The sequence below is a fragment of the Equus asinus genome, chromosome 18 (genome assembly GCF_041296235.1).
Source record: "Equus asinus isolate D_3611 breed Donkey chromosome 18, EquAss-T2T_v2, whole genome shotgun sequence".
Classification (NCBI taxonomy): domain Eukaryota; kingdom Metazoa; phylum Chordata; class Mammalia; order Perissodactyla; family Equidae; genus Equus; species Equus asinus.
In genome coordinates, this window is record NC_091807.1 from 31522437 (window position 1) to 31541812 (window position 19376).

The 19376-nt window shown below is 45.9% G+C and overlaps 1 protein-coding gene across 2 annotated transcripts in view; it reads right to left on the minus strand.

The window, feature by feature from the left end:
* Window positions 1-19376, minus strand: part of RCAN1 (regulator of calcineurin 1) — a 96594-nt gene that overhangs the window by 9192 nt on the left and 68026 nt on the right. Inside the window, exon 1 of one of the 2 annotated variants that reach the window (XM_070488825.1) lies at window positions 96-578. The exons of the other annotated variant lie outside the window; for it this stretch is intronic. Within the exon in view, the coding sequence (XP_070344926.1) occupies window positions 96-182 (87 nt within the window). The 5' untranslated portion in view covers window positions 183-578. Of the gene's footprint in view, window positions 1-95; window positions 579-19376 lie in introns of those variants that run through there. 2 annotated transcript variants of the gene reach the window in all.

Genomic DNA, 19376 nt, shown 5'->3' on the forward strand with positions numbered 1-19376 from the left:
CCAAAAACCACCCCCCCCAAATATTTCAGTTAATAGTCCCAATTAACATAATGCTTTGAAAACTCTCAGAAATCACATTATATTAGAAGCCTTACCCTGGTTTCACTTTCGCTGAAGATATCACTGTTTGCCACACAGGCAATCAGGGAGCTAAAACTGTAGTTAAAGTTTCTAAAATGCATCTTGCTTTCTTTACAGTGAAAGTGCTAGAGACGCACACAGCCGAGCTCCAAGTGGGGTTCCTGTACAAGAGGCTGTGGGTTCTTTCTGGAGCCAGCGCTTATAAAGCACCGAGGTCCAGCCCCCTGGGAACAAAAGCGCAGCTTCTAGAGCATCCTGTTTGGACAGCAAATTCCTGAGTCAAGTCCTGCATGCTTGCTGGCAGACAGGGACGGAGTGTAAGTTTCTACTGGAAAGAGATGACGTCAACACCTTAGTCATTTTCCCTATGCTAATTAACTTTGCTTGGGGAGGATGGAAAAAACAGCCAAGGTTTGCTCTGCAGCTGCTTTATCGACCCCTGTTGCAGCATAGTTTCCACTGGTAGTAATTCCATTCAGCCACTCAGACACCACGCCGCTCAGCTGAATGGGACAACCGTCTTAAGATGGAAAATGTTACGGAAGAAAAAGGAGGAAGATCTACAGCAGTAAACAGCAATTAGCCTCCAGGGAAGTTTCAAGGCTTTGGGAAACCTGGAAACCAAAGTCTTGGTGAGTTCTTTGATCCCTGTCATTTCCTGAAAGCCTCAATCAAAGTTTCATATTGGGGTATTAGAGAAAACATTTTGAAATCTGTCTTGGTCAATGAACTCTGTTTCTAAAGAAGAAAAGTGGAATTCATTGTGAAATACGGGGCTTTTTCCCCCCCAGTTTAACTTTATTGGATGAAGGTCCTAATTCCCACTTGTATTCCACAGTGAAAATGTGGGAAGAGATCCTCAAGTCATCCTAGGATTTTCATTGGAAAACTTTATTATTGTAATTTGAGAACTAGGAATATGCAACACTTTGATCATTTTCTAACAGCTACTGAATTCAGAAAAAGATACAGAAACAGTTTAGAGAATCTAGTCTCTGAAGTTGAGAAAAGAAACAGTAAGAGGTTGCCCTGCTTTGATACTCACAAACTGATTTTTTTTTTTAAGTAGGAAAGGAAGAAGAAATAGAAAGAATGTACACTACAATTGAAAAGTTAATTCAGCTGGCCTTTCTTCAGGTACACGTCTGGTTTGGAGAAACATACTGGGATGGCAGGAGGCCAGTTCTTTCAAAAGGCTGCAACTCTTTGAACTTTTTTTTTTTTCTGGTGAGGAAGATTGGCCCTGAGCTAACACCTGTGCCAATCTTCTATTTCGCATGTGGGATGCTGCCACCGCATGGCTTGATAAGCAGTGCTAGGTCTGCCCCTGGGATCCGAACCAGTGAACCCCAGGCTGCTGAAGCAGAGCATGCGAACTTAACCACTGTGCCACCACCAGGCTGGCCCCTCTTTGAACTTTTAAGCACTTTACCAGTTTAGATCCCTATGGCAGTCTGGGTCCAAAGGCCTTCTCAAACTCCCCAATTTCATTATCACCTAAAAGCACTCACGTTATTTATAAAAGCTTTCTCTAGTCTGGAGGCACACAGATACACCTCTCAAGCTTCTGAAAGTTAAATGGAACCCTGCCATTCACACTTAAAAAAATTGACTTCAAAGAATCATTGAAGTCAGTCAATAATAAAAAGAATATATGCAATGGGGAAAAAACAAACCAGAGCATGTCCCTCCAAAAAAGGAGAAGCAGAGTCTTCTTGTATGAAGGCGCATTGCTTAATTTGCTGCCAACTGTAGAGTTATGTAAGAAACCAGTTACGGTGTTTGCTTTGCCAAATTACCCATAACTCCCAACCTGAAAAGATCTAAACGCATAGATTCTAAAAAAGTTTGGAACGCTGTCAATAGTTTGGTATACATCAATCACCCTGGGGAAATTGCCACATTGATGGTGCCTGGCGATGGGGAGTGTGCGCATGGACGAGCTGCATTTTCCGTGCAGTCTGCAGTGTGTTCTGGAGGCACATGCAGACTTTGGTGCTGGTGGAGTGAGTACGGGAGATGTTGGTGGGGAGGCTAACGGGAAGGGGACGGGGAGGCAGGAGACACAGAACGGCGTTCCTCTTCTCCAGGGAGCCCGGGATCTTCTCTGAAGTACACTCCGTCCCTGAGCTCCAACCTCTTGCCCCCTCCTTTCTCTTTCTCCTGGGGTCCACTTTGGCAAACAGAGTTCATAGGTGATCAGAGGAGGAAGAAGAGGCTAATTTCACTGTCTTCTTCTCCTCCTCTGTCTCCTTCTTCTTTTAAAAATCGCCACATGAAGCTCCAGTTCAGTCGTGCAGACAAATCTGGAACATTTCTGTTTGTCTGAGACAACAGTACAGTCACCCAAATGTACAATTTTGGTTTCATTATAGGGATGAAAAGAAAGAAAGAATCGTGAGGTATTTGAAGATTGCTCAAGCATCTTTGCTCATAGAAATAAACGATCAGGGGCCGGCTCCATGGCCGAGTGGTTAAGTTCGCGCGCTCTGCTGTGGCGGCCCAGGGTTCGGATCCTGGGTGCGGACATGGCGCCACTCGCCAGGCCACGTTGAGGCGGCGTCCCACATCCCACAACTAGAAGGACGTGCAACTAAGATATACAACTGTGTACACAGGGGGTTTAGGGAGATAAAAAGCAGGAAAAAACCAAAAAAGATTGGCAACAGTTGTTAGCCCAGGTGCCAATCTTTAAAAAAAAAAAAAAAAAAGTGAAAAGAAAGATCATCTCTCTTTAAAAAAAAAAAAAGAAATGATCAACGATCAATCTTTCACTAGGCTGCCCCAAAACCCTCACAAAATGTATAACTCTGCACCTGTCTTTGAACTGATTTTAAGCTTCATCTGAACCAAATTTAGTGAACTTGAGTGCTTCCATTTTCAGATCAGAGAAAGGGGCTCAAAATGGTGGCCAACTGTAGGGAGGCTGGATTGGACGCTCGCTATCTGGCAAAAATCACTGAGTCACAAAGTATACCAGCACCCTGGACCAGGAGAGAGGGCACCCAGGGTCCACCGGTGCAGGCTTCCACAGCTGTGTGAGAGGTGTGGAGCAGATTTGTGTTTCCATCGTGTCACTCTGAGTAGTGTGGCTCCTTTATGGTGCTCCAACACCCTGGCTGGCCAAGGGGACAGACACCTGTCCCTGTATCCAGAGGGAACACTGCTTTACACTCATCTCGATTTCCCTTCATCTGCTAAGCTGACAGTTCTTGCTAGGAATGTCCGCTCTTTGACTGCATGCCTATTATCCACAAACTTGGGTTTCTAAACATCCTATGCGAGAATTCCGTTTGTAAATAGCAATTTTCCCCACTGAAAATAAAAACTGATCCAAAGCAAATGACAAATAGAAATGGCAAGCAGTAGGATATATTGGAGTATATGAGGAAGCCATTTGGTGTAAACCTAATTCAGCCTTTGTTTTTTCCAAAAGGGCCTGACGTGGCCATTGAGCATGCATTGTTTATCTGCTTTAAACACTCACTATGGCCAGAACAAATGCCCTTAAGATAAAGGTGCAACTTCCCCCACATTGGCAACTCCTTAAGGATAAGCATCTTTCCTTAGGCTAGTAACTGATTGCTGTGCTCACCTTTGACCACCCAGCCCACCTGTGACCACCCAGCTAGAGACAACAGACCTGCCACCCTGCTGTGTCCACCGAGACAGCAGACCTACCTGCTGTGTCCATCAATCACCGTGCTGACAGAGCAGTCTCGTGACTATTGTAAAAGGGACATTTCAATCATATGTGAAACATCCTCTTTGGGGGTATATAACCACTCTGTACACCTCACTTCTTTGGTGCCCTTTCTTCCTTTGGGAAGAAAGGCCCAGGGCCATGGTCGTCACATTTTAGCTTAGAATAAACTCACCCAAATCTTCATTTATAGATTGGTTATGGATTATCTTCATTGACAGCAAGTATACAAAAAGTTGACTTTTGGGGCTGGCCCTGTTGCTGAGTGGTTAAGTTCGAGAGCTCCACTGAGGCAGCCCAGGGTTTCGGATCCTGGGTGCAGACAATAGCACTGCTCATGAGGCCATGCTGAGGTGGCATCCCACATGCCACAATTAGAAGGACCCACAACTAAAATATACAACTATGTACTGGGGGGATTTGGAGAGAAACAGCAGAAAGAAAAAAATTAAATAAATAAATTAAAATGTTCACTTTCCTACTTCTATACCCCTGGTGGTTTGGGAGACAGGTACATTCTCGATTCTTGTTTGCTGGTCGGATGTAAGAGATTTGAAGGAAGCAGTGCCTAATGTCTCATTAGAACTTTTGAAAAGCATACTAAGAATTGCACTTAAAATAGTAAAACTGAAACCAGAAGTTGAAGAAATGAAATGCTTTAGTCAACTGAAAGCTTTAGATGCTTTGCATTTCTTCCATTCACACCATAAAAATCTTAAATGAGTTTTTTTTAACCTGCATTCTCTGGCTCCAAATAGTAAGAGCATATTTTCATTAAGAAGTTTCTATTTTCAGTGAGGAAAATTTGAGGTTTATGTTGAATTCCATCAACTCCATTACAGCATTCCTAAAACATAGTTAGGATGACCTCAGCACATCCATTACAAACCCCAAGGAGTTTACAACTACACCAAGAATGTGCCTTGGGTGGAACTTTCTACAAAATGACCAGGGAGGGAAACTGAGTTTTGACTTTGATGTGCAAACCAAAGCAGAGCAAAGAATGGGGCAATTTGCAAAAGGTCTCTTGGGAAGGAAAATGATAAAAGGTGTCAGAGCATTTATCTGGAATTGAATGAAACTTACTTTGTAGTGGAGTTTTTAGTTTCTGAGATAATGGAATAGCCTCCTTTTTATTGAGTATTTGCAGCCCTTCTCTCTCTAATGTGGAACATTGTTTCCCCAACCTAAGTCACCATACCAAAGAAAAACAGAGCGGCTCACCCCCTTACTCATCTTGATCACTTCCCAGTCTGAGAGGTGTTATTAACTGATAGGTGTTCTTGTCCTCAACTTGCAAAGTGGGTTAATATCAGATTCACCGTTGTGGTGAGGATTGAACAAGCTGACGTAGGCACTGTGCCTGAGACACAAGTGGAGAGCCAGGACTCACCGTGGTCTTTTAATTACAGATTCCATGCTTGTTCCATGGACTCCACACACCTGGCACAGTGCCCTTTGGTACTGGAGCTCATTTCCCCATCTCTGTTCTTAGTCGCTCCGCTGGACCATCCAGGGCACCTTGGATGCCCTGTTCCCCACAGGCCAATGGAAAGCTCTGTAGGTTCTCTGTACCCCTTTGCTCCCCCAGCACATCACTGCAGGCAGCCCTCTGCACCCACAGTGCCCTCCTAACTGGCCTCACTGTGGCCAATTTCTTATTGCTCCAATATAGCGTGTAATTCCTACAACATAAAAGAGTCCTCTTCTACTATAAAAGCTCAGTGACTTCCCATTGCTCCTTAGGTTGAAGGTGAAGCCTTTCGCTTAGTATTTCTCTGTTTGTCCATCCATGCGTCCATCCAGGCATGCATCCACTCATTTATCCATTCATCCATCCATTCTTTCACCCAAGCACTGTTCTAGATGTTGGGGGTTCAAGTGAACAAAACAGACAACACTCCTGCCCTCACGGAGCTTACATCCTAGATGGGGAGAAATATACAGTAGGTTGGAATAGTGATAAGTGCTGAGAATAAGGCAGAGAGGAGGGCTAGAAAAGTTGGGAAAAAGAGATGTTGAAAGACTAGCCAGGGAAGGCATTCTGAGAGGACATAAGGATGCATCAAGACCTGAAGGAAGCGGGGGAGTGAACTGCGGGGTGTTGGGGAACAGCATTCCAGGCCCAGGGAACAGAAGACACAGAGACCCAAGGCATGTTGAAGGCCCAGCCGGAGGCTCAGGGTGCCTGTAAAGGAGGGACTTGGAGAAAGTGGCTGGAAACGAGGCTGTAAGAGACCTTTAGCACTGGAAGGCCTCTGGCTTGTGTGCTGACTGAGGTTGGAGCTGCTGGAGGGTTTTGAGCAGAGGAGGGGCATGGTCTGACTTCTGTAGACCAGAATCACTCCAATGTCTGGGTTCAGAACAGTGGGAGAGGGCAGGGTGGAGGCAAGATGCCCAGTGAGGCATGGGGCCTTCTTCTGCCATGGAGCCCATGGCTCTCAGACATGCCCTCAGCCGCACCTACTCTCCTCAGATCCCTCAGCCAGCTCCTCCCTTGTCTCTTCTCTGTCTGTCAAACTCCTATTCATCTTTCAAAGTCCATCACAAAGGCCACTTCTCTAGGAGGCGCCCCTCTCAACTAAATGTTCTCTCCATCCTTGAACCCTGGTGGCCCCCGGCTCTCACCATAGTCTGCCTGGCATCCTGGTGCTGTTCTTAACTTGGTCATCTCCCCACCACAGTGAAAGCTGCATGAGGGCACTCCCCCAAGATGCGGATGAATACTTGTGGAGTTCAGGGGCTGAACTGGGGAGGGCCCATCTGAAGCAGGTGAGGAGCTGGAACTCACCAGGCATCGAAGAGCTATGGCCCTTCATGCTCCTGACTGCAGGGCAGTCTGTGTCTTTGAGCAAAGGCCACGCCATTCCTGTTTGTCATAGGATGTGGTACAGCATTGCTTAAGGTGTTTGCTCAGCGGGTGCCATCACATTCCTGGTGTCCTTTCTCTGCCCTTGCTGTGTGGGGGCTCACAGGGTGCCGGGGCATGGGACTGCACCATCAGCTCCAGACTCTGAGGCCCCACCCCAGGCGGCACTACCAGAGCCTTATGATTCTCATGCATCTACAGCAGCGGTCTCCACGATACTTTGCATGTGGGAAGAACACAGTCAACTGAATATATGTTCCCCTTGTCTTTTTTAAGGGCTTATTTTTAGGGTGTGTTTTATAAGGTGCCCAGTGGAGAGCAGAGATTGTACAGAATTTACAAATAAAATGCTTTTACTGGCGGCGGTACTCAAAAATCTCCCACCAATGAAGTTCATGATCAAAAACATTTGGAGACCATTTATCCAAGAAGCAGCGATGAGATTAAATTCCCAACTTTCTTTAGGCTTCTTCATAATGATCCAGGGTAAGAAAGAGAACAGGAAAACTCTTCTTCTTTTGCATCTCAAAAGGAATTTCCAGTTTTGTTCACTTTTAGGGGTAATCGGGGAATGGGGTCAGGAGGCCAGATTTGGGCTCAGGAATTTATTGCTCTTAGTATTTGCTTTATTACTGGTAAAATCTGCTCTGCCATGGAGAGGGGCCTCCATTTCAAGGAAAATGTAAAACAAAGCAGATAAGCTTTTTTCAGAACCCCCTCGAGAAAACAGTCAAGCGCTGTTTCTCCCACTACAGAGGATGACGCCCCCTGGAATTCTAAATCTGAAATGAGAAAACCATCTTAAATGGAAATCTCCTTTAAGTTTGATAAGCATTAATCTTCTGAATCTGCAGGACAACACACAAGAAATGATATTAATACTAAACTTCAGCCTGGCACATTCCTGACGCTTTGAAAAAAACAGAAAAGCCTGAAATATCGTTTGATACTTTGCACAGGTTAGTACAAGATAGGGTACAAATAATTTGTATTTCTGAGATAACACAGAACTCTCAATCACTTAAATAAAAAAGAAAAGTGGCTTATTGATGCCAGTGCCAAAAAGGATGGATGCAATGATGAAAATGCTAAATGCGTATTTTAGCAGAATGGTAATCACGATCCATTAAAGCTCATGGTGGAAATAAAGGAAAATTGCCATCATTGAAAAAAAAAAACAAAGAAAGAAAAGAAAAGAAATAAAATAAAACAGCCAATTGATTGGGAGAAATTAGGGAGGAAGAGCGTGTTCAAATTTATGCCTTAAGAGAGAGGTCACAGTTTGTACAAGATTTCGTCTTGTTTGGTAAATTCCATGTGACTCGAAATCCCATTAACTCTTGTTTCCTGATTACCTCAATCTTTCCTTAGTACATAAAGGTTAACCACCCTTCTGTAACTTCTTGGAAACGCACTGCTTGCAATGCTTAAGATGGGGAAATAGCCACAGGCAAATCAAAACTATACTTAATAACTTGGAGACCAGCGGCCGCACGATTCAGGGAGGTAACGTTTATTTAGAGATGACAGGGGCCAAAGCCACTCTCATTAATCATTCCTGATTTGTTCTCTGTAGTCTATTCCCTTCCAGACCCACCTTGCTTCAATTACTGATTTTAACTTCTGCTTTGAAGCCGTTCTCAGGCAAGGGCACAAACCTGCGGTGACAAAAACCTGGGCAGGAACAGCTGTGCCGGGGTGGGCTGGTGACGGGCGGCCACTGCACCGTTCATCAACCACCAGGACCTGATGATCTTTCATTCTAGTGCGAAACAGCTTTCCCAGCCCTAGACTGGTTCATTCCCATCAATAAAACCCTTTACACGCCAAGTGTGGGTTCTACGCTTAGTGTTAATGCTGATGGAAAAGCCTTCTTCCTTTCCTTGCCATACTCCAGACTCACCTCGGAACAACTGACACAACTAAAGCCTGGCCAGGCTGTGTGCTGCCACGAGGCAGAGGCCGGATCTCAGTCTGGTAGGTTCTCCCAAGGGAACCTGGCATAGTGGTGGGCGCAATGCAAATAGCCTATTGATGCTCGGTGAGTGACTGGCTACACTGAAGACCGAAAGAGAGGGAGGGGGAAATGGGGTAAAATTGAAATCTGTGAATCTTTAATACCACATATAAAACGGTTTTCAGTAACCCTGCTACGCGGAGTCTGTATCCACACCCAGCTTTAAAACTCAGGAGTCAGCTCAGAAATTGTTTTTTGCCAAGTGTGGGAGAAGAGAAAAGTGTGTTAAGTGTTTTAGTCTTTCCATTACCCACAGGCCCTGTTCCCGCGTCTGTGGTTGAGAAGTTACTAATAGGCCGTGGCACATGCTGTCTTTTTACACTTACATTGCCTTCTTCGCTGATTATTTAAAAGTCTGGCAATACGTCGCATGAGGAAAGATGCCATGTCCTCTTCATAGGGGTAACACAATGATTCAAAACATACTTAAAAAGCACAGAACAAACAAGACACCACCACACTTGGATATTAACACACACCATCAAAGAAGGGAACGATTATGCCAACTTTGTTCATTAGAAAAATATGGGTGCTCATGTCAAGTGACTAAAAGTGGGGCACAGGCCTTTGCACCAGAGCGTCTGAGATGTAAGAGCTGCCCTCTTTTCACCAGGGGTCTAGAATGGCTAGGTTCGTTCACTGGTTGTGAACTGGCAGCTTAATATTTAAAAAATTAGCTGTCAATATTGAAAAGTTGGGAGGTTTCACACAGAAACAGAATTCCTGGCCTCCGGAGGATAGAAAAAAGGAAGATGTTGCAATCTGGGGCCCAGAGGCCCACGTGACCATGGCTGAAACTTTGGCCAAACCTATGCTCTCCAAATATCAATGGCCCCATTGCTCTCGACTCCAAAGGCAGCTGAATTTTTGGCCTCTGGCTTAATTTAGTAAGTCATCAAAAATAGATTAGTCACCTGCTATAAGCCAGACACTGTGAGAAGTAAGAATACACGTACGGCAGCTTACCATCCATCCCCAGGGCCCCAAATGTTCTGTCAAATAATCTACTCCAAATAATACATTTAGAGAGCGTGTCCCTCACCCCTTACACAGCAATTCTGTGTTTTTTTCTGATCCATTCACTAGCACAATAGATTCCCATGGGTGAGTCCCTAGGGATTTGTAGAATGTTCTCCCCCATGCCCGAAATTATACCGTAACACAAGTGAACAGTGGAGACATCATTATGGAGATGGCCTAGATTCTGCTCAAATGTTTACAAACCACAGTTGGTTTCTTTAGCAATTGTTAGTTATACGTGATTTGGCCATACCAGGGAGGTGACCAGCATGGCTGTGGATCAGAACCTTAACACTCTTACAGATTTCTACAGACCTAGCTTACGACCAATGGAGGCATAAATGTTTTGTCATGACCAGCAATAGAAGACGCAGTCAGAAAGATTATCTGAAAGTAGATTGAGACCCAGGTATGTTCAGGGTGAGGTTTTCAACACAGGTTTTTAAAAGACCTTTCTGAGAAGACAGCCTTTTAAACAGCTCTTGTAAAAATCTAGGATACAACTTGATTTGATCAATCTTCTTATGTTGAAAGAACTCTTAGGAAGATCACGCCTGACTTTATACTTGTAAGAAACCCTCCCCATGAGTGGGAGTTGCCCTGGGCTCTTCCATCCTGAGGGAGGTCACAGTGGCAGTACTGCCCTCTGTAAGGGTGAAATTATGAGTCACATACAGTGATCAACTGCTGGGGTCTGTTGAGCCCCCACTTCTGCCCCCTGACCCAACCAACCAACCAACCAACCAAGAAAAACTCAACAGTCACTGGCTGCTTCCAGAATCTGAGTCAGGAGGTTTATTAGGGAGTGTTCCTGGGATCAACGCCCAGGGAAGGGCAAGGGAGGGGAAGGGAGGGGAGAAATTGGGACTAGGCAGAGGGAGAGTAGAGCTACAGTGTGCTCCCAATGGAAGCCTTGCTGACCCTGTGGGAAGTTCTGAAGATGGGACAGCCCTCGTTGGAGCAGAGGGGCTGGGCCTTGATACCCCCACATTGGTCAGCTCTGGGATAGGGGCTACCTTGAGAAAGGAGGGGACTTAGGGAGGTGGTTCTCCTCAGCTAAAGTAATCCCCAAAGGGGGCGACTGCCAAGGGCAACCGGGGGACAAATCTTTTATTCCTGAAGGAACCTGGGGTGTGTCATTATGTCCCCCAACCAATCAACCAACCAACCAGCAAACTAGACCCAAGGTCAAAGAACCAAGACCCAAGTCAAGGAACCAACAAGACCCAAGGTCAAGGAACCAACAAGACCCAAGGTCAAAGATTTGTACCCTAAGTTAATCATCTGAGATTTCTCACAGATATGGCAGACTTTAAACTGGACACCATGAAAATATTACTGATTCCACTCCAGATCATTAGCTCATCTATCCTTGTGAGGGACTTCTAAAGGAATATGGTAAAATAAGCAGCAAACTCATTGGTTTAAGCTTGTCATATAAACCAGGTCAACTAAAACTCTGAATACTGACCCAACAGTTTCCATCCTAGGAATTTATTCTAAGGAAATCCTCATGGCTGTGGGCAAAGATTTAGATGCAAATACATTCCCTGCAATGCTGTTTATGCAAATAACACACTAGAAACAACCTAAACATCCAATCAGTGACCAGTTAATAAACATGCTGAATCCATTCAACAGGCTATAGAGCTACTCACACGGAGGAGGTGAAAACTATCTAAGGACCTAAAAAGATGTCCACAACTTGCTGTTAAGAAAAAAGCAAGTGACAAAGCAATGTTTATTGTTGTGACTCCATTTTGGTGGGAAAAGAAAATGCATGTTAGTATTAAAGAAAATTGCAATGTTTTCCTTTTTTGCCTACTTGGACTTACTAGAATTTCCACAATGAACATTACTTTCTTTTGTAATAACAAATAAGCTTGCCTTTTTCCCCTCCCTCCGCTATATATTATACGTCAATGGTCATGAAAACCATGGTTAACCATGCTTAACAGACATAAGGGTAAAGCTTAGTCGGACAAGAAATCTACCCCTCTTCGCATAGTGCTGTGGTATTACGGCTTTAATTTCTTTGCACTGGGAGTATTTGTAATGCACAATTCCCAAACCTGGTATTTTTAGCCCATTAATATTTTGGAGTGCCAAGTGTTGAAAGAATTCTGTTTCTTACTTAAATATCTTTAGAAACAGGGATTTCACCAGAAAATATTTATTTTGCTTTTCTTTGATAACCTCTCCTGCCAACCGTCTTTATCGGGTGAATTGCCCAGCTAATCAGTTGTGTTGACAGAGTCATCTCCCTGGAGTAAAGGCCCGACGCATGCCAGAAAGCAGTGCTGTCACTCTGTCCTGCTCCAGCACGGGTAGCTGGGCGGAGCTCTGCATTAGTGTGAACAGAGCTCACGCAGCACATTCTGCAAGCCCCAGAGGATACGCAATGTTTTTTGGAAAATCTCCTACTCAGGCCTTGCAAATGTCCCCCAGCAGGATGCCTTCTCTGAGCAAAACTATGAAATTCTTTCTCATCACTGTCCTGTCCCCACATTTACTACTTCCTCTTCTGTGTTATTTTCTCCATTCTTCTTGCTGTTCCAGAATCACATCCAGGTCTTTTCCATTCTCCCTGGCATTGTCCTGCCCTCTGCAGCTCCCTTCTAATAAGACTGGCATGTTCCCTAATAACTTCCCATTACGGCGTTAACGATGACAGCTGTTTAACGTATACGACCAATTTAATCAGCAAATTGTGGAGATCAAAGTCTTAGCCCCAAAAGAATGCATCATTAAGGGGAAAATTCCAGGCAGCAAGTCAGTTATAGGAGAAATTCCCTGGACCGGTGAGCTCTTCTGGGGCTGGGTGCTGCCTACCTGGAGATGAGACACATATTTTTCAGGTACCTTCATTGAGCAGATTCTTGCACAGGCTGTTTGGAGTTAAGAACAGACTTCCAAGTCTAAAGGAAAACCACTCATTCATTCATTCAACCACCATTTAACAAGGATCTGCTATGTGCCTTCTCAAACTCCATGATTGGGTCAAACTACATCTATTACATATTCTCATAACACCGGGAACCTCTGGTTCTTAGCATTTACCACATTTTAACTGGCTTCCTCTGCGAAACTAAGGATAGACCACGCCATGGATCCTGGAACATTTAGGATTCTCCACAAATATCTGTTGAATGAACGCATGCAGCCAAGTACGTGATTCTTCATGGGGATACAAAGAGTAAGTCATGACCATTCCTTCAAAAAGCTCTTCGCCAAATCAACCAGGAAACACATCCTAAGCCAGTACCAGGTGCTCAGTACTCTACTAGGGGATTCAAAGCCCAAGACACAGTTCCTGTCCCTCCAGGGGCTTAACATTGAACCCTGGGAGCCAAGACTGCAACTCCAGGGGCAAGATGAATCATGTCCATTGTGTGTTGCAGGCAATAAGGGTCAAGATATAGGAGGTGGAGGGTGGTGATGAGTGAAGGCTAGTCTAGTATTTAATGATCCCATCTTTCTACCTAATTAGTCTAGTTACGGAAAGTCCTCTGGACAAAGGCCTTGAAAATAGGGTTAGATTTTTAAATGCGTGGGAAAAAGATATATCTCTGTATTTCCTCATTCCTAATGGGGGGGAGGGGATGGGGAAAGGATTAGGAAAGTTAACATTTTCTTCCTCCATTATCATGCAGAATCAAATAAGGAGCTGCTTTTATTAAAGGACATAAAAACTTTACTCACTTTGAACAAATTTCTTTGATTGAGTGCGTTTTTACGTAGCATTGGTTAAGTGCTGATATGTGTTAATCTGATGTACTGGAGTTCAGGACAAATTTACCTTGGCATACTTTGATTTATTTCTAAAATAAAGACAATTCATGCAGTATATGTGGCTACATATTTAATATTTTGGTAAGGATATCAAAATAAATGAATATATTGGACAAAATCTTCTGTTAGCTCATGTACCCAAATTTGGGCTTGGAGAATAATGTACTGATAAGGGTCAGCGGGGTGAGGAGGACGCAGGGAGCTACAGTGATGACAGGTCTGGCAGACTGAATATTCTGAAGATGGCTGCCATGTCATCTCCCATCCACATGCTCTTGTAGAACTTGCCATTCTCTTAGCAGAGGGAGGGGTGTATGTCTCCTGCTCTTGAACGTGGGAGGGCCTTTGTGAGTGCCTCAACCCAATCTAGATGGTGGAAGTGACACTAGGTCATAAAAAGCCATGCATTTCCACCTCGTTCTCTTCGAACCCAGTCACCATGCTGTCAGGAAGCCCAAGCAGCCTGTGGAGAGGCCCACGTGAAGAGGAACTGAGGCCCCTGGCCCAAAGCCCTGGCTGAGCTGCCAAGTGAGAGTCGGCACAACTTGTCAGCTATGTGAATGTGACATCTTGAGAGTGAGTTCTCTGGTCCCCAGCCAAGCAAACCCAGCAGACGCCACGTGGAGGAGAGAAGGAACATCTCTACACAGATTGCAGATTCATGAGCAAAATAAATGCTTCTTGCGGTTTTAAGTCACTAAATTTTGGGTGGTTTGTTTCACAGCAAGAGTAACTGGAACAACATTTCAGACATGGGCAGAAGTGACAAGGCCTTGTTACTGGTTAGACATAGAAAGGAAGAAAGGAGAGACCAAAGTTTTTAACTGCTTTCCCACTTGAGACACCAGAGGAGCATAGAATTCTTACCAGGGACAGCGGACTATGAGGAAGGGCGGGTGAGGGGTTGAGGCAGGGTTGGTGACTTTGGTTTCTTGCCATTTATATGAAGTGGCCTGCTTTTCACCTGCACATCTATGAGAGGCACCCAACACAATGGTAAAGACCATGGACTCCAGAGCCAGAACACCTGGGTTTGAACACTGGCGTTGCCATTTCTGAGCTGTGTGACCTTGGGTGAGTTTCTCAGCTCCCACGGACTTCAGCTTCTTTGTCTGCAAAGGAAGGACAATAGCAGAAGCTACCTCATCCGGTGGTTGCGGCACTAACTGACCTAACGACTACAAAGGGCTTGGCATGTGGCAGGTTCTAGGAACGTGTCTGCTCTTGGGAGCCACACAAATGCGAGCCTTAGATGGTGATGTAGGCTGAAGAATAGCCTCTCAAAAGACATCCCCGTGCTAGTCCCTGGAACCTGTGAGCACGTTATATTATATGGCAGACGGCCCTTTGCATATGTGATTGAGTTAAGCATCCTGAGATGGGAGACGACCCTGGATTGTCTAGGGCAGGGCTCAATGTGATTTCAGGGTCCTCATAAGAAGGAGGGGGAGGGTCAGGGTCAGAGACCGAGACGTGATGATGGAAGCAGAGATTGTAGCGATGCCGGGCAGGGAGCCAAGGCATGCCGTAGCCTCTAGAACCTGGAAAAAGGCAAGGAAACAGATTCCTTCCTGGAAGGAACGCAGTCCTGCCAACATCTTGATTTTAGTCCATTCAGAGTGATTTTAGACTTCTGACCTCTGGAGCTTTAAGATAATAAGTCTGTGTTGTTTTTGGCCACTAATTTTTTTTTTTTTTTTACAGATTGGCACCTGAGCTAACATCTGTTCATCTGTTACCAATCTTTTTTTTTCTTCTTCTTCTTCTTCTCCCCAAAGCCCCCAGTACATAGTTGTATATTCTAGTTGTGAGTGCCTCTGGCTGTGCTGTGTGGGACGCTGCCTCAGCATGGCCTGATGAGCGGTGCCACGTCCACACCCAGGATCCGAACTGGCGAAACCCTGGGCCACCGAAGCGGAGCACGTGAACTTAATCACTTGGCCACGGGTCCGGCCCCTCAGCCACTAAATCTGTGATAATGTGTTATAGCAGTGATAGGAAACTAATTCAGATTTTAACCTTGAGAAAGGTGGCTTTACAGAACATAGAGCAGATAGAATGATGAAAAGAAGATGGATTTGGAATCAATAAACTGCTCTATTTCCCCTTCTCCTGACTTGGCCTTGGTGGGATGACATTTGCTCTTGACTCTTAGCGTGGTGGAGTAGGCAAAGCCCCAGCTCAGGCATGAGCACTGGCTCCGGCCCGTACTTGCTGGGTCAACTGGTGCCGGTCAGCAGGGCCACAGTCATTATTCACAGCCAGAACCTGTCCTGATTGGCTCGATGTCCCTTCTGGTTGGTCGGTGCCCACGAGGTACTAGTTGTTGTATATTTTGAGTGTTTCCTCTAGACTTAAAACTCTGAGTTTCCTCGTCTGTAAATTAGGCACAATCTAAGTCAAAAGTTGTGGAATTGGTGTGGGTAAGTAGTTCTCAAACGCTGATTCCCAGAGCAGCTGCATCTCTTTACCTGGGAACTTGTGAGAGGTGGAGATTTTTCCTGCACCTACTGTACAAGCCAGAATTCTAAAATGGCTCCACGGTCCGCTCCCTGGTGGACACGTCCTGCATAATCTCCAGGACTGTGGCCATGATAGATTGTACCCCGTGATCAGGTTGGTTATACAGCGCAGCTTGTGGAAGGAAGACCATCCACGGCGAGCCCATAAAAGGGTCCAGGGCTTTCTGAAGCCAGAGATCGGCTGTGAGAGAGATCCTCTGTTGCTGGCTTGAAAATGGAGGGTGCAAGGTGGCAAGGAATGCAAGTGGCCTCTCCCCACAAGGAAAGGCGGACCTGAATGCTCCTGGAAGCAGATTCTTCCCCACTTCTCCAGGCAGAAACAGAGCTGGCTCCGATGACTTGATTCTGGCCTTACATGACCTTGAGCAGAGAGCCCAGCCATGCCTGGACTTCTGACTACAGACCTGTCAGCTAATAAACGGGTGTTGTTAAGCCACTAAATTTGTGGTAATTCCTTACGCAGCTACAGAATATATTTACTGAATCACAAGCTCTGTGTTTTGCCCTCCAGGTGACTAGGATGCGCGCTCAAGTTTGAGCACCTCTGGTGTACACAAAGGGCGCACCCAGCACAGAGCTCACTGCAAGCAGGGAGTGAAGGCAGCCGCGGCTGTACGATCGTTATATTTTCTGAGAATCCTCTGGTTCTTTTGTTGCATTTGAAAAAGTTTTAAAAAGCACAAAACAAAAGAATCTTCTAGACTTTCCCTTTCAGGTGTAAGATCAGAGTGAGCACTGGACATTCTGCAAACAGCAGAAAAGGGGACCATGAGAAAGTCCCTTTTTCCCCTTCAGCCGAAGGGTCAAGGGCAGCTAGAGGTAATCCCGCTAAAGGAGCTGCAGAAGATTTCTAACTGAAGTGAGCCAGGGCGGGTGGGATCACAGCCCGTATTCGGAGAGGCTGCAAGCAGGAGGGGTGGACCCAAGTCACTAAAACTATAAGAGCAGGACCTCCCTGTAGGGTGGTTGTGAGGATACAATGAGATGACCCACACCTACGGTTCAGCCAGTGCCAGGGCCTGGCACTCTGCAGACGGGCAGTCATGGTGGACCCCTTTTCTGTCTCCCTCCATTTCTTTCTGCACATCTCTCATTCCTTCCAGCTTTTTCCCACGCTTTTTTGATTAGTGTTGGCATGGTTTATCTTTCTCCATCCATTTACTTTTAACCTATATGTGTCTTTACATTTACAGTGGGTTTCTTATAGACGACATATGGTTGGGTCTTACTTTTTGATCCACTCTCATATTCTCCATCTTTTCATTGGTGCATTTAGACTACTGATGTTCAAAGAGATTACTGATTTAGTCAGATTAATATCTATGATATTTGTTGTGATTTCTGGCTCTTTTTCAAACCCCCATCCCTCTTTCCAGCTCTCTGGTTGGTTCCTGAGTCATCCTCCAACTCCCCTTTCGCTCCTATGAGGCTTCCTTCGCTGGGGTCACCCAGAGGGTCCTGGGGAGGTCATGTCCCATGGATGGCCACCGGTGCCTTCAGATAAGCTTAGGGCAGCCTGTTTATTGGAAAGGATGGCTGGCAGCCCCACTCAGTTCTCTGCATGCTACTCAACAGCTACAGGCCCTGGCATACAAGGAAGAAGACGTGTCTTGGGAGGCATTCTGGAAGGTAAGCCTCAGAAAATGTACTACCTCAGCCAGCTGAGACATCCCCAATGCGAGCGTCAAAATATCGCTCACCCCTCTCCTCTTGTCAGCCCTTCTGTGGCCTCCATTTGCTCTCAGGAGAAAATCCAGCATCTTGACAAGCGGCTCCTGCTACCTCCCGGGCAGGTCCCACCCTCGTCCTTGCCACAGTCCGGCACTGGCCACACTATCCTGGTTAATCTGTGCTCCCCAGGCCCATCTCAGGTTGCAGGGTCTTTATCCAAACTGGTTTCTCTGCCAGGAGCACTTCCTGCGTCCGTTCCTGGTTGATTCCCTCTTGAATATTTAAATATCCCCCCTCAGAGAAGTAGCCCCTGGCCCCCCAGATGAGGTTAAGTCCTCCATTAAGAGCACTTATTCCTTGCTGGCACATATGACAAGTGCAACTGGTCCCGGGTTTCGGGCTGGAAAGTGACCTTCCTGTGGCCGGCCATATATCCACATCTGGTCCCAAGCTGGCCACCCAGGAGACAGCTCAGCGACCATCTGTTAACTGAATGACTGAATGAATTAATGATCATGCTCTCTGTAAACTCCAAAATACTGATCTAAAAAAGAGGAATTTAGAAAAAAATAGAAAACAGGTAATTGGCACCTTTTAAAACTTGTAAATGAGTGGGGGAAAATCCGATTTTCAGTCCCCTAGCCTGCCTTTCCCCATTCATTCAACAAGCATTTTCTGAGCATCTTCCCTGTCTGAGGAGCCAGGCTGGTCCCTGAGAGAGAGATGAGGTGAAGGAGCCAGGGCCCTGCTCTCAGGAAGCACCCATTTCAGGTCAGAGTGAAAGGCGAGTTCATGGAACTATCCTTAAAGTCTTAGCAAACAGCAGGATGAGCGAGGCATGTCAAAGCAAAGGGAGCAGTCAGTGCCCCTGGTGCAGGGAGGGGCGCCTGTTACAGGCTGTGGGACCTGAGCTGCAGGATCTATCCTTGAAGGCCAGGAAGCACGTAGAGAGATGGAGGCCTTTTATATGCGACTTTATGTTGACAAGCTCAACAGAATTCTCTGGCCCAGTGTCAGTGGTGGGAGGGCGGCTGGGACCACCTCTCCTGAGCCCCATGCCTGCCATCGGGGGCAGGCTGGACGGGCCTCCGGTTTGGCAGCCCCATATATTTCTCAGCAGGACATGATCCCTCAGAGAAACCGAACCGGAAGGCAAAAGCAACGCTAAGTCACCGAGGCAGGCCCCCTCCAATGCCTCGTGTCAGTGTCACCTCAAGTTTGCTTCCTGCTCTCCCGGGGAGATCACAGCGTTGCACAATGGGCAGTGGGGGCCTGTCCATGTGTATGACCCACACTCCCGAAACCCCGGCTTGAAGTTTTCTAACTGAAGATTGTGCTGGCGGAGTACATAAGCCGCGGTCCCCCACAGAAAGCTTATCTGAGACATGACTAAGAAAGTCAGTTTAGAAATGAGGAAGTGTCTCTTGGGCTCCCTGTGGTTTCTGATGAAAACTTCTGCAATGTGGGGCTGGGGTGGAGGAAAACGCTGAAAAAGAGATGTGTGCCCTCTGCTTGCTCTTCTGCAGAACGAAGGAGTCTGACCAGATGGGAAGATCCTTTATGTCTTAATATTCGATGAGCCTATGATTTCTCTTTGTTTGTGTTTCTCAACAGTTACACCAATGACATTTTAGACAAAACAGTTCTTCCTCGTGCAGACTTGTCCTTTGCATTCTAGACTGTTCTGCACCCTGCAGGTTT